Source organism: Zonotrichia leucophrys, chromosome 7, assembly GCF_028769735.1.
Source record: "Zonotrichia leucophrys gambelii isolate GWCS_2022_RI chromosome 7, RI_Zleu_2.0, whole genome shotgun sequence".
Taxonomy (NCBI): Eukaryota; Metazoa; Chordata; class Aves; order Passeriformes; family Passerellidae; genus Zonotrichia; species Zonotrichia leucophrys.
In genome coordinates, this window is record NC_088177.1 from 12,968,771 (window position 1) to 12,984,522 (window position 15,752).

Below are 15,752 nucleotides of genomic sequence, written 5' to 3' on the forward strand. Positions count from 1 at the left end.
GTTTCCTACCTCTCTCTCATGTGCCAAACTCACTTCAGTTAATTCAGCAAGGTGCTGAGTCTCCATCTTATCCATTTCCTCCTTGTAATGCTTCTCCAGCTTGGACTGAGCCTCCTGGGCAGCCTGACAGGACTCCTGCAAGCGAGCCTCAAGCTCCAAATGAGCCTTTTTCAACTGGGTAATTTCTTCAGTCAACTGGTTTTTTTCCTCACTGTATTCAGTAATCTTTTCCTTTATTTCAGCAGTTAGTTTAGTAATTTCTTGGTTGCTGAGGTTCAACCTGTCCTCATAGCTCAGTCTTTCACGCCGCTGTATTTCTTTGATGTTTTTCATTTCAGCATTAAGCTCATGGATGTTTTTCTCAAGGTCCTCAATGATGCCAGCATTCTCTGCTAATGCTTTTTCTGCTTTCAACAGATCCTCCTCCACATTGGATAGTCTCTCTCTTAAGGCTGTTTTTTCCTTCAACAAAAGCATTAAATTTTCTTCTTTATTACTGATTTCAGCTTTGAGCAACTCCAGTTCTTTTAGCAATGTCTCTTCAGATATGGTTTTCTGACTCAACAGCTCTGCTATTCTCTGATTCTTAGCCCTTTGAGCATCAAGCTGGCTTTGCATCCCATCCCTTTGGCTTTGCAGAGCTGCCAGCTGATGGCCAAAAGGAGCCTGCCCTTGGCCTGTCCCAGAACCAGCAGCTGTGTTCTGCCCCTGAGCATCTCTCACTGACTGCTCCTGAGCTCGCAGCTGCATCACCAACATGTCCCTTTCCTCCTGGAGGTCCTTCACCATTTCTAGCCAGACAGAGGGGTTTGACCCTTGGGTTAGGGATGGCTGGCCTCCACCCTCACCCTGCTGCTTTAGTAGAAGCATGTGTTTGTTTGCAAGTTCTTTCTCCTTCTCCATTCTCTGAAGTGCTTTTTCACAACAGATCTGTGCTTCATGTTCTTCCTCCAGTTCTGCATGCCTATGAGAGAGCTCAGACATGGCTTCTTCCCAGTTTCCAACAGCTCCTTGGGTGTCCTGATAAGGCATTTCCAAGGCTGCCTCCTGATGGAGCAGCTCAGCTGGCTTCAGATGTCTCTCTGCCAAACACATCATCTCATCCTCTGTGTCACCGTGCTCCCCAGTTTTGTTTTGCTGCAGGGAGCCATCTGACACACGTGAAACAAAGGCCTCTGCTCCCACCTCTGCCTCTCCAGAAAGGTCCTGAGCCAAGGCACTGAGACAGGTCCCCTCCTCAAGGCTACAGTTTAATGAAGAAGACACAAACTCTCTGCTGGGTTCTAGGAGCACACTGCTGTCTAACCCACACATATTGCATCTGCCCTCCTCAATGGCAGGGCCCTCCCAAGAGCTGGAGCCATAGGAGTCCTCTGGAGTTTCTGTGGCAATGAGGTATTTATCCAATATACCCTCATCACCACTGAGAAGCCCCAGCTCTGACAAGGGTTCTTCAGACAGGTTCTCCCCCTCACCACCTCCATTATCCCTCATGATCTCTAAATTCCTTGTTTCTTCTAACTGATCCCTTGAGGAGTCAGACTGGAACTCCACTTCTGGCTGATACACTGGCTCATCCCTGCCTTCCAGCTGGCATGCTCTGTCCCAAACCTCCTCCAGACCCACTCCCTGCAGCTGACACCTCCCTGATAAAACCTGCTTTTCCCTCAATTCCAGTAACTGTTTATTGGAGACAATCTCTCCATCATGATTTTGCCTTACACCTATACATTTTTTAGCCTCATAAAGTTGCTTTTCACTTAATTCCTGGATGTAGGAATTCAGCTTCTGAATCTCTTCATTCAAGGACTGTTTTTCTTTTTTATATCGCTGGGCTTCCTTTGCTTTCTCTTCTGCAGAAGAAAGTTGATACTTAAGGTCATCAATTACATCCTTGTATTTAGTCTCTATTTCAGATTTTTCCCTCTGAAAGTCTTCCCGTTGGTTTTCTAGTTTCTTCCTCAAACTTTCCTTACCAATTTCAGATTCTTGAAGCCTTACATTTAAGTCAATTATTATGCCATTCAAATTCTGAATGTTTTCATCAGAATTCAAAGCATAGAGTTCCTTCTTGAACTGCTCAAGTTCATTTTTATATTTTAAAATAATTTCTTTTTCATAGATCTGCTTGGCTTCGGCAATCTCTCTTCTGTGGCACATCTCCAGCTCATTCCTCAAGTTATCCAACTGTCTGCAAATATCCTTCTCATGACTGATTCTCAGTTCTTCAATATGTTGCTGTTCTTTCACTTTGGATAAAGCAATTTCTTTTTTTAATTCTGTTATTTCTGAGTCCTGAAGAGAAAGTGTGTGCTGTAGTACAGACAAGCCAGATCTTTCTGATGTCAGTAGATCTTGAAGACTTTTAATAAATTGCTCTTTTTCATCTATGCTTTTGTGTAGCTTTTGCACTGTATCTTTCATATCCTCTTCCATTTGGGCAAGCAGATTTTCTTTATCTTTGGTATTCTTAAAAAGAAAATATTACATATAAAGTGTATGATGATTTCATTTCCTTAAGCTTCATGTTTTTAATTTGCATTCAGAAATAACATTTAAGTTTAAGGTTTCTATTTATGGCACTACCAGTTACACTCTTAAAGGAACAAGACATTAAGCTGTTTCAATTATATATGGCAGTCATCACAATCTCTCTAAATTTCTATAAAAAAAATGTTTTTTTTAAAAATATGTCAGTACAGCAAATTCAAGTTATCATCAAATTTGAAATAATTTTTAAAAAATGAAGATTCTACCTTTTGGGAAGACTCCAGCTGTACTTGCAGGTCATGTGCTTTCTCACGCAGACTCTCCAAGTGCGCATTCTGCTCTCTGAGACGATCCTGAAACAAGGACATTTGCTGCTGGGCTTCTAATCCTTCCTTTTTCCTGAGACCTTTACTCCTCAGCAGCTCAGTAACCTGGACACAAAAGGCACTCACAGTCAGGAGAAAGTTTGTATCCAAACAACCCATACAGAAGACTCACTGTAAACAAATCTATTTATTTACCGTAAATCTTTCATTCTCAAGGAATAAAAATCATCCTAAAAAGGCAGACAACACTTGTCATGTTTTAGATACTATTACCTACTGAAAAGATGCAAATGTTAGATAATTCATCCCTGTGGTGACTTTTCTAACATGATGAACCTATAAATCTAGCATAATAAATCATATTGAATTCCTCCAATACAAAGCAGAACTCCCAATGGACTGGACATGCCATGAAGAGGAAAATGAGCAAAACCTTCTCTGCAAAGGATTTACAGCTCATTACTAAAGGTTGTTTTTTCCTTTCCACATCCCTTGAAATCAAAGGAAAACATTTCTCCAGTCAGGATAACATAAAATATGTTTTATTTAATATGTTTTTCTCAGTATGTTGCTAAAACCAAGAAAGAATATGTAAGACAGTATTAGTGCTTTCATCTGATATCAAAGTTGACATCCTTCCACAATGTGCATCATCTCACTAAACTTATTTAAAATATGCCTGAAATGCTATTGAGGCTTGATCCTTGTCTTTCAATGGCTTATGGTGCAAATCCCAAACATCTGTTGAGTAGCCTTAACTTTTACTATATTTTGCTGTTGCAACCAGAACTGTAGATAGAAAGCAGTATTTTTTGTTATTTTACTAAATTTCATTTAGCAGGCATTTTTCAGGGCATAAGAAACTCCATTAAAATAATCCAGACTCAAAAGTCTCAGTTCTTATTTTTAAAATTTTTAAGATTTGTAATCCCATATCCTGCAACCCTGAAACAGTTAATACACAGAAACATTTCTCTTTGGCATATACTACAAAGCTCCAAGGACAACAAATACATAGGTTCAAAGAGAATAGCTACTGGAACGCTGAGTATCACCAAGAAAGAATAAAGCACTTTAAAAAATACATGTTAAAGCAGAGAAAGGCTGCAGTATACATAGATTAGATCCATAATCAACCTGTTGCACTGAAGCAGGTTCCTATGTGTCAGAGAGGCTGCTTGAACTGTGTCATTTTAAATTTCTTTTTTTGAGCCAAGTCACATGGCCTCAGCAGAGCAAGTTTCTGTCTAACAGCTGAGATGTTCCAGTTGCCCAAGCAGAAACTCACACATTTCTCTGGCAAAGGACAAATGATCACATGCAAGCCCAAACTGTATAGCAGCAGTTGTGCACAGGCCACCAACCACTTGTGGCAGGACATTCCCCCACCACAGAAGGGCTTATCTGTTCTGCCTATCAGCTGGTGCAAGAGCTCAGGGCATCTCCCCCCTCACAAGAATTTGCTAATTGGTGAAATATTTCAGGCCAGACATCTGTCTGGTAGTGAGATATTTCTGGCACTATGGAGGTGGCATTCCCAGCTGACAATAAACATCTTGTTTGGGGAGAGAGGTTTAAGGAAGATGAGTTTGAATTTCTGACTGACAGACACTTTACTTCACAGACCCTTAAAGCTACACCAAATTTTCAGAAGGCAGAAGTCTTGTGCACATTGTGTAGAAATGTGTGGGGCCTTCCCCAAAGCTGGGATGCCACTTTGTGGTCACTCTCTTGGGGGTTGAGGGAAAGCAATCTCTGTACTTCATCAGTTCAGTGATAAGTTACACTGACTCCTAATCTATAGTATTTCTTTGCTAGCTATAATAGAGATACCTTTATGTTCTGCACTGCTTAATGTAATCTTCTAGTAGTTGTTTTAACCTGTTTAAGGCCATTTGTCTGTTAATCTTCTGCCTACTCAGTAAATAACTCAATTAATGACAAACCTGATCTGCACTTCTTACAAACTCATCAGCCAGAGCTGTTTAGGTGTGCTTCACCTGAATTCAAGCTGCTGCCAAAAATCTGAACCTAAGGCAGGGCTTGTCTAACGCTTTCACTCAACCCATAATACCACCAACAACACTGTGCAAAATTCCCTAACAAGGGCTTATGTGATGAACAAAGAAGTGCAATGACCTTCAAAACATTACACAAGCAAGTGGAAAATCTGAGGTTATTTCCAGGACTTCTCTGTAGCAACCAGGAAAAAACCCTGCCCTGCCCTGAAACCACTTTCACTGCTGTGCTACAAACTGAACTACAAGGAGCTACATGACCAGCTCAAGGTTTTTACATTCACAGTCTCAAGTTGTTCTTGCAGTCTCTGTAATGACATGCAAACTGGAGGAGAGGCACACCTGATGTAACTGGAGCTGTAAATCGTGGATCTGGCCAGCCACACGTGCAGCCTCCTCCTGCAGCTCATCCCGGTCCTTCTTGGCCTGCTGGAGGCAGCTGGTTAACTTCCTGATGATTTCATTCTGCTCCTGAACTGTGCTTTCCTACAGGGGTCACAAGAAGGGCACTTTTGACATTAAGATATTCTTAACACATTTGGAACCAAGTAGGTTTTCTTGAAGCAGAGCCATTACAGAGTCCATAGTCACATTTCTGTTTTAACCAAAGAAATCTTTGTGTCCAAAGATGATGGCAGGCATGAAGGAAGAGTAGTCTTAAACTGATCTCAGAGATGACAAACCTAACCAAAAGTGATTTTAAAAACAAATTATGGGGTGCCAGCAATGAATTTGGTATTTTTACTTCCAAATTTGTAGCTCTCATTGATGTAAAAAGCAATCAAGTTTTCAAAAAGGACACAATGAATATTTAGTACCCCCTAAATTGTTTCCTATCTGCAATTCCCTTCAGTCATGTGAGAGGAGGCCAATGAGATGGGATACATTAATCCTATTTTATGTTAATCACATTTATCTTTGCAATTTATTTCTTACCAACAGGAAATGTCTTGATTTCCCAATACTAGAATGAGAAAAAGAACATATAAAGGGGAAAATAACTAGTGTTAAAAAGCATATGGTAATAATTTACCTTTACACAGAATTGTTAGAGAAAGGGAATGCAAAATATTTTTTTAATATTCTGGAAGAGGACGCTTCTTTTTGCAGTACATGTTAGCCAGGTGAAGTACTTCCCACTAACAGATTTTTGAGATTGAAATATTTTTAGGATTCAAAAAAGGTACCATTATGCCATTCTCCAGCTCTGTTGAACACACCTGGAGCTGCATGGAATCGTTGTGCTGGGTGAGTTGGTCCTGCAGCTCATCCATCTGCACAGTGAGTCTCTCCACTGCCTCCTGTTTCTCCAGCAGCCTGCTCTCCAGCTCAGCTATCCTCCCCTGGCACACCTGAGCATCAGCCTCGCTGTACTCTGCAGGATTTATCCCAGCGTTCTTCATCAAGGAAACAGAAATGCATTTATTCACTAAAAACATCATTTTGTGATTCATCTGAAAACAAATTCAGCTTCAAGGTTAAGTCCTGGGCAAATTCTACTTTAAAATTAACTCAATGCTGGGACTTTGTATCTAATAGAAACATTATATATACAAAATCCTTAAGATTTAAAAACTTTGAATTAAAAATGATCATACATTTAATGATAGCTTAAGGCACAAAAGTAAAGTGTTGTGATTCTATAGCACCAAATGAAGGCAACATGCCATTTTGACATGTATTGGGATTTAAATGCCTCCAGTTGTGAGGAAGGAAGCAGAATATTACTAATTTAAACAAAGCCTTTACATCCATCTGGCTGGAGAACAGTCCACCCAAATGAGAAACAATGTAAAGCTCTTCAACTAAAATGAAATTTCTGTAGTTTCTTAGGAGCAACACTGTTACAATCACCACAGAGAACACAGTATCTTGTGCTTCATTTTGAATACATTTTGTTTGTATTGTATGAAACAATGAAAAATGAACCCATGTATCAATTGGAAGCATTGAAACATTCCCACTTCTCTGGGCTAAGGCTTTGATTTTACAAAACCCAATTTTCACAGCCAGTAAATGCACACACAGAGAAATGCCTGGTTTATACTATAAAATAGTGAAATCACATCAGTTTCATCATATTTGATAACCATGTTCAATTAATCATTTTAGCAGCCAATTATCAGTCTTTTTCAGCTATTCAGGACCTTTTACTAAAGATACACCTTTTCACACTTACTTCAGTTGCATGATCATCCAGTGACTCCCAGCTAGACAAATCAGTGCTGCCCTGGTAAATAAACAAAAAAAACCCCAAACACTAAATCATAGCTATTTTAAATAAAAATAAGGAAAAACAGAATAATTTTGGAAGCATCTTAAGTATGAGCCAGAAAGGTCTGTGTTGTGAGAAACTGACTTTATGGTAAATCCAGCTGGTCTTTCATGGTGAAATGAACTAAACTGCAAAAAAACAAACACAAGTATTTAAATATCCACTTAAATTTAGGGCTAAGCCTCAACACTGATTCAATACTTGATCCTCTGCTGTTGGAGCTGGTAAATATGTGAGCAACCTTTAATCTAGTACTAAAAATTAGTAAACTGACAGGAGATAGATTAACAAACATGCTAAAACCATTCAGGTAACCACAAAAGCAACACCTTTTTCTGACACACAGATTTAACAGTTTGATACCTAGTCAGAACAAGACCAAAATGACTATTTTGGCATTATTTGGAAAAGGCAGTCCACAGCTCTCCCTGCATTTTGAGTCTGCTGGAAGTAGTTCCCAATGATCACTGTCTCCCTGGAGGCACCCTCTCCAGGTAACCTAGAATTCCAGCTGCTTTACCAGCCAGCTATTTTGAAAAAAGCTGCTTAGCAGCAGTAAGTGATTTTTGTTTTTTTAATTTAAGTTCACACAAATGCAGCAAGGACACTGCTATGGCTGAGTGACAAAACAACATGCTTTTCCTCAGTGTGTAGCTTCATAAAAGCCCTTGCAATGCTAACATTTTGTTGAAGGTATCCTGAAAGCATCAGGGATACCCTCACAACAGAAAGCAAGATAACACACAAATTTTATCCCACATCATTGCAGGCTTGCAAACACTTTAGTTTGGTGCTATTGTGGTATGTTGTGGAAACACACCAACATCTGGAAAGGTGTTTTTTGGTGCAGAAGGCACAAAATTCTTTCCACAGAGAACATGACTACCTTTAGAGAGCCATCAGTACATACATACCAAAATGCATCAGACACAAGAAAAGCCACACCTTAAATCTGTAGAAATAACATCTATGCTGGCTTTACAATTGCTGGAATAAAAGATAGTTTTTCGGAAAACATTTAAACATATTTGAGCCAGCCAAATGATACAAAACCAAATTAATCCTCTGCATTACAAGGTCCTGGCAGTTTTTAATCTGTTGATCTCCCAATCCAGATTTGCCATTTGATGAATTCACAGCCACATAACCGCAGGTCTGCCCAAAGAGGAGTCCATGGCAGTAAAAACTTGAATTTAGCAGGCTAACAGCTCCTGGGCAATAACAGCTGCCCAGGCCATGTAATGTCTTACTAAATGAGATGACTTTGTTAGAGAGTGAACTTTTCTAAGTGAAAATAACAGCAGTTCCCTTACCTCTCAGGAGCAGCTAGCGGCCCATGAGCTAACACTCAATGGAGTCAAACAACCACCTGCAAATGGAGCAGAGTGAAGGCAAGAAATACTAAAATTTACCTGTGCCTCTGTTGGTGCCTCTGGCAGGCTGGTGTCTCCAGCCTGAGCCTCTAAGCCCTTCCCAGCATGTCTGGCTGCTACTGGGTGCTCTTCCTTCGGAAGGTCATGCGTGTGGACAGCCGAGCCCTTCCTCTTCGCCGCCTTTTTCTGCGGCTGCGCGACGTCGCCCTTTGCTTTTCGCTGTCTGAAGTGAGCAAACTGTTCAGGAAAGATTGCAAGAGGTACAGGGAGAGGTAAGCAAGGAAAAAGTAGCAGGACCACAAGATTAACACAGTCATGGGTGACAGAGCTCCTGTCTTGAGAAATTATATACATCTGCAGAAAAACTGCTTTATCTGCCTGGATAACTCACAACATACTGGATAACTGTGCCATCAAGCAACAAATCTCACACCAGCACTAAAGGCTCATTTCCACACAAGAATCAAAGTTTTACTCAGTGAAACTTTGTGTGTCAATAAGAACCCAGAATTACAGCAAGACAAATTAGTAAATGAACGACTTATCAATATAATAGAAGCATTAGGAAAAAATAAGAATTGAGCAGCTTTTCTGCAAGACCAGCAAAAACAAGGAGCCCCTTGTCATGGTGCCAGCACCAGCACACCCCTACAGATACATCTAAACAGGTCTTAGCCAGCGTAAGCTTTGAGATGAGGATTCACTTCCGCTGATTTTAATGCTCCTTCCCTGCCACCCCCTTAAGAGAACACAGCAAAACTTCTTCGCCAGAAAGCAGCCTCCAGTACATAAATAGAAAATCAATTAAGCCAGGTCATTTTAATTTCTTCTGTTGAAGAATCAGATGCTCTACTTTATCAGGCTATCACAGCTCTACAAAGCCCCAGGGACTTGTAAAGAATGTCACTGACAATTTATTACCCAACTCTCCCTAACACCCTAAACAGCTTAAAAAGGATTATTGTTATTTTCAACTCTAGTATTGTGTTTAGGCAGCATTTCCAAGTAACATCTCCCACACAGCAGAAATCCAGACATCCTTCTGATAAGGAAAAAGACTTCAAGGTTAAAACCACAGGTTATCAAGAGCAGTGTAATATCCTTGTGATGAGACAAAACAGTGTTAACTGATGACTGGATGTAAACATCACTGCCAAGTTCTACCTGCAATTCATATGAAAAGCCACAGCTTAAAAGTTTGGTTTTCCTGTCAAACAGCCACCTTGCAGAAAAATCTTGTTCCATTCTTCTCATTCAGTTTGTGAAAAGGATCCAGTTCAGTCCCCTCTCCTTACAGGAACTTCTAGCTGACAGCTTGGCTATTCAACAAGTGCACAGTTACACATCTGCTACACCCAGCAGCCTGTTTAAATGGCTCATTTGCAGAAAAACATCAATTTCTTACCAGCTGATAAAATTCTTATGTACAAAAACTTAATTTTTAAGGTTACCTTCTGTAATTCCTATGGTTAGTAACACTGAAATGCAGATTAAGTGAAGGTTGCCAGACTTGTGCCTTTGCTAACAAGCAGAATGAAGAGACCACAAAGCTGCAGTGAGACACAAATACTATCCTCTGAAACCAGGTGTCAGCTCCAGCACTTACTGATGGCAATGTGTGTCAGAAATAGCTACAGCACTCATTAACCTGATAACATGGGGAAACGGGGCAGCAGGAAACCTGCAGGAAAATGGAGAGTACAGGAAACTGCTGAAGCAGGGAAAAAGGGAAAACAGGAGTAAAACAAGGAGAAAAGAGGAAAGGCAGAGAGACTGGGAATTACAGAGAGCAGCTACTGATTCAGGAAGGGAGACCAAGAATCTCACATTAAAATATCAAGACTTGGCATGACTGAACACCTAAACACTCTACATTTTTAAATGCACAGGCCAAAGAAAATAAAACTTACTTTGTCCCATTCACATGCACTAAACATTTAAAATGATAATACATGCCATGCAAAAATATCTCACTACACCAAAACTTTATGGAACTATTGGAGTGTGTCGAGTGGCACGCTCCAGATTTATGGGAAAAGTTCTATTTAGAGCAACATCAGGTTTCCAAAGCCTTTCATCTGCTACATGAAATTAAGTGTTGTTGTAAGAGAATCTCAAATTCACAGCCAGCACCAAGGACTGAGTGTGAATGCGAAGAAAGCAAGACACAACAGCCTCTGCCTCAGCACAGTGAGATCTCATTGTCTGTTTTGAATGATTTAGCTTTCCTTTTGCTCTCTAGAAGCACATGCAAAGGTGAAAGCTTCACTTCTGGCCAAGATGTAGCATTGCCACAGGAACCCTGAGAGCACTGTCCCCCACAAGGACACCTTTCTGCAGGTACCAAAGCACTGCAACTCCATTTCACCAGCACCAGACAGTTAAAATTTGATGTATTACTTTATGTGCTTCAGAAATTAGTACCAAAACCAACACCCAGAGAGAACACAGCAGAAAACCACATCAGCACCAAACAGAAACAGGTTGTTCAAATAAACCTTAGCCCAGCTCCTGGATACAGCAAACACAAACAAGAAATGCTCTTAGACAAAACCAAGAAGTATTTTCTAAACCTCCCTCAAAATGATGAGGTGAGAAAACTTCCTGGAAAACCTGCACTCATTTTTCAGGTCCCAACTGTAAAATGGAAGCAGAGCAAAACTTCCCACACCTGAGGTATGGCACAGGGAACTCTGTAATGAGAGGCACAGGTGATCAACATGCAGACTAATTAAGGTGAGGTAGAAACAAACAAGGAGAAAAAAGCAGCTCTGAATAGCTTGTTGTGTTTCTCAATTACTGCCCTGGCTATCAGCAGTGCATTTGTTACAAACAGCAATCTGAGGGATCTGACACAGTCAGCACTTAGCTGCCAATTACAATCTCCAATAAATACAACAGTTGGCATTATTATTAAAATTATTAGGCGATAACTTAAATGCATCTCAAAAATGGAATTTTAAATTCCTATATGAAACAGAATCATGCAAGTGCAGGTAAAAGGAAAACATCTAGATAATTATAATAACAATTTCTCTGCCAAGTCATTGCTTAGCAGACTAAAATCTAAGGATGCTAAAGATGAAATAATTCATTTTCTGGAGGGGCCCCTCAAGGCTTCCCACCTCCTGATGAAGCAGCATCCAACTGCAGTTACATCACTGCACAGGTTGCCACAACAGAGGCCTCTCTCACACAAGCCAGCCTCACTCTGTCCCCTGCTGCCAGCAGCTCCTCCAGAGATGGCTCAGAAAGCTGATCTGGTGGGCACTGAACACCCCTGGGTCACACCAGGGATGGCATCACCTTAAGCTGCTCTAGGAGAGACAACCTGCACTTGCTCATGGTGCTTCTTCCCTTTCCAACTGTGCTGCATCCATGAGGAGGGGAGCACAGAGAAAACTAGAAAAATGAGAAGGAGAGGAATCAAAAAGGGGAAATGTCACCTGGGAGCTTTTTGGAAGCTGTCTGGTGCCCACAGTCTGCCAGCCAGGGAATAGATCTCTGTGATATTTTCATCAGCAGAGGAAGCACCACATCTATCTCTGCCTCTCTGCAACTCTCCCTCTCCTCTCAGCATTCTGTGCAGCAGCAGCACTGATGGGGCTGCTAATGATGGCTTTGTTTTTTAATGGGAAGAGAGAGATTTGGCACTAGTATAAATATAGTATAAATATAGTATAAATATAGTATAAATATAGTATAAATATAGTATAAATATAGTATAAATATAGTATAAATATAGTATAAATATAGTATAAATATAGTATAAATATAGTATAAATATAGTATAAATATAGTATAAATATAGTATAAATATAGTATAAATATAGTATAAAATAGTATAAATAGATAAATATAGTATAAATATGTATAAAGTATAATATAGTATAAATATAGTATAAATATAGTATAATATAGTATAAATATAGTATAAATAGTATAATATGTATAATATAGTATAACATTATAGTATAAATATAGTATAAATATAGTATAAATATAGTATAAATATGGTATAAATATAGTATAAATATAGTATAAATATAGTATAAATATAGTATAAATATAATATAAATATAGTATAAATATAGTATAAATATAGTATAAATATAGTATAATATAGTTATATAATTAGTATAAATATAGTATAAATATAGTATAAATATAGTATAAATATAGTATAAATATAGTATAAATATAGTATAAATATAGTATAAATATAGTATAAATATAGTATAAATATAGTATAAATATAGTATAAATATAGTATAAATATAGTATAAATATAGTATAAATATAGTATAAATATAGTATAAATATAGTATATTAAATCCTGGCTCTGCAGGTATAACTTGAAACATAAGGCAAGTCTCTGCTTTTTTGTTTTTTAATGGCAAACAACAGTTTTCCAACAGGTGGGAGCTGATAACTTACTCAAGCCAAGTCTGCCACATTTTTCTAATCACAAAGAGGTCCTGCACCTGGAATTATTGTAGGTTAACAGAAATGTTAACCAGGTTGGGCCACACTAAGGTAACTTTTCAACCTTAGGAACGCCTGCTCTCAGAGCTCTGTCTTGAGCAGCTGTTTTCACAGCACAGCACAAGGCTGGCAAGGCAGGCAGATGAGAAGCTGCTGAGCAGGAGCAGGCAGTGTGCAATCCATGGCAGCATCAGGGAGGGCCAGGCCAGGGATGGAGGAGCTGCACTGCCCAGCACCAGGCTGCAGCTCCAGCTCTGCTGCCTTCCACAAAAGCTCTCTTGGATTTTTTTGTGCACAGCGCTGGTGGAAAGCAGCTGAAACACAAACACAGGACAGCTCCAAGCCACCTGGCCAGATATCCAGGCAGGGTCCCTGCAGAAAAGGCAGGATCTGAAAAGATCTGATGGGTGCAAACTTCCCCCTACCCTGTCTATAGCTCCCATTCCACTCTTACTGAAATGGTGAAAACTAAAAAGCCTTATTCAGCCGGGACAGCCAGAAGGGAAACATGACAAAACCAGCTCAAAACTCAGCAGAAATGTTGAAAGTAAGCAAGCATTTCCAATCAGTTCCTTGAACATCATTACCAAAACAAAGAAGTGTTGATCTAACCGGGTTAGCACACAACCAGCGCTAAACACGTGGCTGCAGGTAACAATTACTCGGAGAATGTTATCTTTATGTATCAGCCTCATAACTCTACACAAGTCGCTAAATATTATCTTTATGTATCAGCTTCATCCTGGGAGCTCCACACAAGTCCCTACACTACACCTGAATGTTCAAGGCTCATGAAGTGTTTGCTGCTGGCGTGACTGGAAGGCACCAAAGCGAGTCCAGCTCTCTGCCCTCCCTGCGGACACCAAGGCAAGGGAGTGAGCCAGCCGAGCAATAACACAACACCTGTTCTTCGGGATCCTCAATCCCCAGTGCAATATTACATATCCCAAGCACAAACACTGAATCCTGGGCAAAAATGGGAGAGCTGGGAGGAGAAACAACGAGAGCAGAGGCTGAATGCACATGCACAGCTCACAGCTGCTCCGTGCTGACCCGAGGGAATGTTCCCATGCCTGTGCAGCGGGATTTGCCCCGCAGGCGCTGGGCACGGCTTCTCCCGTGGAGCCCAACCGGGGAGACCCCCAGGCCGGCACCCCGCTCCCAGCTCCGAGTCACAGGGGAGCGGAGAGACCCGGGCCGGGCTGAGGCCAAGCAGGCAGGGCCCGACAGCGCTCTCAGCGCACCGGGGCGGGCTCAGCCTCCGCCTCACCGGGACCCCTTCCCCTCACCTTAGCCCTGCCTGCTTCCAGCTTGCGCCTCCGCGCCTCCTCCTGCGCCTCCATGCGGCGGCCGGGCCGGTCGGTGCCCCCCGCGCCCTCACGGCGCCGGCGGCGGCCGCAGCAGCGCAGCGTCGGTCATGGCCGCCCCGGGCCGCTCCCCGCCCGCCGCCGCGCCAGCCGCACCGCGCGGGGCGGGGCGCCGCGCCCATTGGCCGCAGATCATGACGCGCCAAGGCTACCGGCCAATGGCGACGGCTTTTCTCAGCTGGGCTCCGCCCGCTCCCGCTAAGTGGCTGCTGGGATACCCCGGGCTAGCCGGCGCGAATCGCTGGCCCCGCCCTCTCCCGCTGCAGCCACCAATGGGAGCGTCCAGCGCCTTTTCAAAAGGGCCGCCGGCTACGCCCAGCGCGGGAGACAGCCAATGGAGAGCGCGGATTTGGAAGCGGGCAATGGAGGCGGGGGCTAGGGGCGGTGCTCAATGGAGGGGCGGGGCTAAGGGCAGTGGCCAATGGAGGCGGGGCTAGGGAGGGTAATGGGGCGGGGCTAAGGGCTGTAGCAAATGGAGGCGGGGCTAAGGGCAGCCAATAACGTGTTGGGAGGGTTGGTGGCTTCCTTCCCGCCTTTTTGTTTATTTGTAAATTTTCAGCGAATAAATAAATTAATGTTCATTGGTTCTAAGGTGCATGATTCTCTTCAGTAATCAGTGTTCTGTGCTGTATTGGTTATTGATTTCATGCTGATTTGGTTGTCATTCTTTAATCTCTTTATGATTTCCTTGCACATGAGTTGTCTCAAACTTTCCAGGCTTCTGTCTCCTCTGGAATCTTCTATCTCCTCCAACGTCCTTGAAGGGCCATAAATTTAAGACCCCAGATGTCCAAATGTACCAACTCCCTTTTCCTCTCTTTATTGAAGCTACAACACTGCTGGCTTTTTTGTATTTTGAAATAATTGAATTATAAAAACACAGGCTTTAGTCAAAAGTGTTACTCAGAGCAGTGGGCTGGATTGGCAAGCATTAAAAAGCCTGTCTGCCTCGAGGGCAGTACCAAAAGACAAAGTCTGAATGATTAAATGTCTTAGTGAATTGTTCATAAACAACCTGTGTGAAAGTTTTTTTTGTTTCAATGGCTGCTCCATCATTTCCCTTAGTGGCTAATGAGGATTTCTTTCATTTCTTTTTTTTCTTTCTTTTCTTGAAGATTTTTTTATCAGGTTTTCTCTTCCTCATTAAGCCAAATGCTTGTGTTTTTCCAGACAAACCCCTCTCCCCCACCTCCATCCTGTTCTTTGATTGTATCCTCTCATTTATTTAAAACCCGCTGGCCTGTCCTCTTTTCACCATCTACTTACTAATTAAACAAAGCCAGTTCTTTAAAGCCTTCCTTAGATGCTACATTTTTTAAATGCACCCTTTTTTATTTTTTATTTCCTGGACTCTCTTTCCCTCTTAAACCACCATGTCCAAAAATGAGCATGGTGTCCAAACTGTGACTTCAGCCCTG

General features: G+C 41.5%; 1 protein-coding gene across 12 annotated transcripts in view; it reads right to left on the reverse strand.

Annotated features, from left to right (window-relative positions):
* Nucleotides 1–14,400, reverse strand: part of PCNT (pericentrin) — a 70,099-nt gene extending 55,699 nt beyond the window's left edge. For 10 of the 12 annotated variants that reach the window (XM_064717664.1, XM_064717669.1, XM_064717666.1 and 7 more), the window contains exons 1-7: nt 14,257–14,400; nt 8,522–8,719; nt 7,014–7,064; nt 6,055–6,231; nt 5,177–5,320; nt 2,757–2,921; nt 10–2,469 (exon numbers count right to left, since the gene is read on the reverse strand). In XM_064717664.1, the coding sequence (XP_064573734.1) occupies nt 10–2,469; nt 2,757–2,921; nt 5,177–5,320; nt 6,055–6,231; nt 7,014–7,064; nt 8,522–8,719; nt 14,257–14,310 (3,249 nt within the window). In that variant the 5' untranslated portion in view covers nt 14,311–14,400. The remainder of the gene's footprint in view (nt 1–9; nt 2,470–2,756; nt 2,922–5,176; nt 5,321–6,054; nt 6,232–7,013; nt 7,065–8,521; nt 8,720–14,256) is intronic. The other 2 variants (XM_064717662.1, XM_064717667.1) reach the window with 2 other exon arrangements.
* Nucleotides 14,401–15,752: the final 1,352 nt, after the last annotated feature.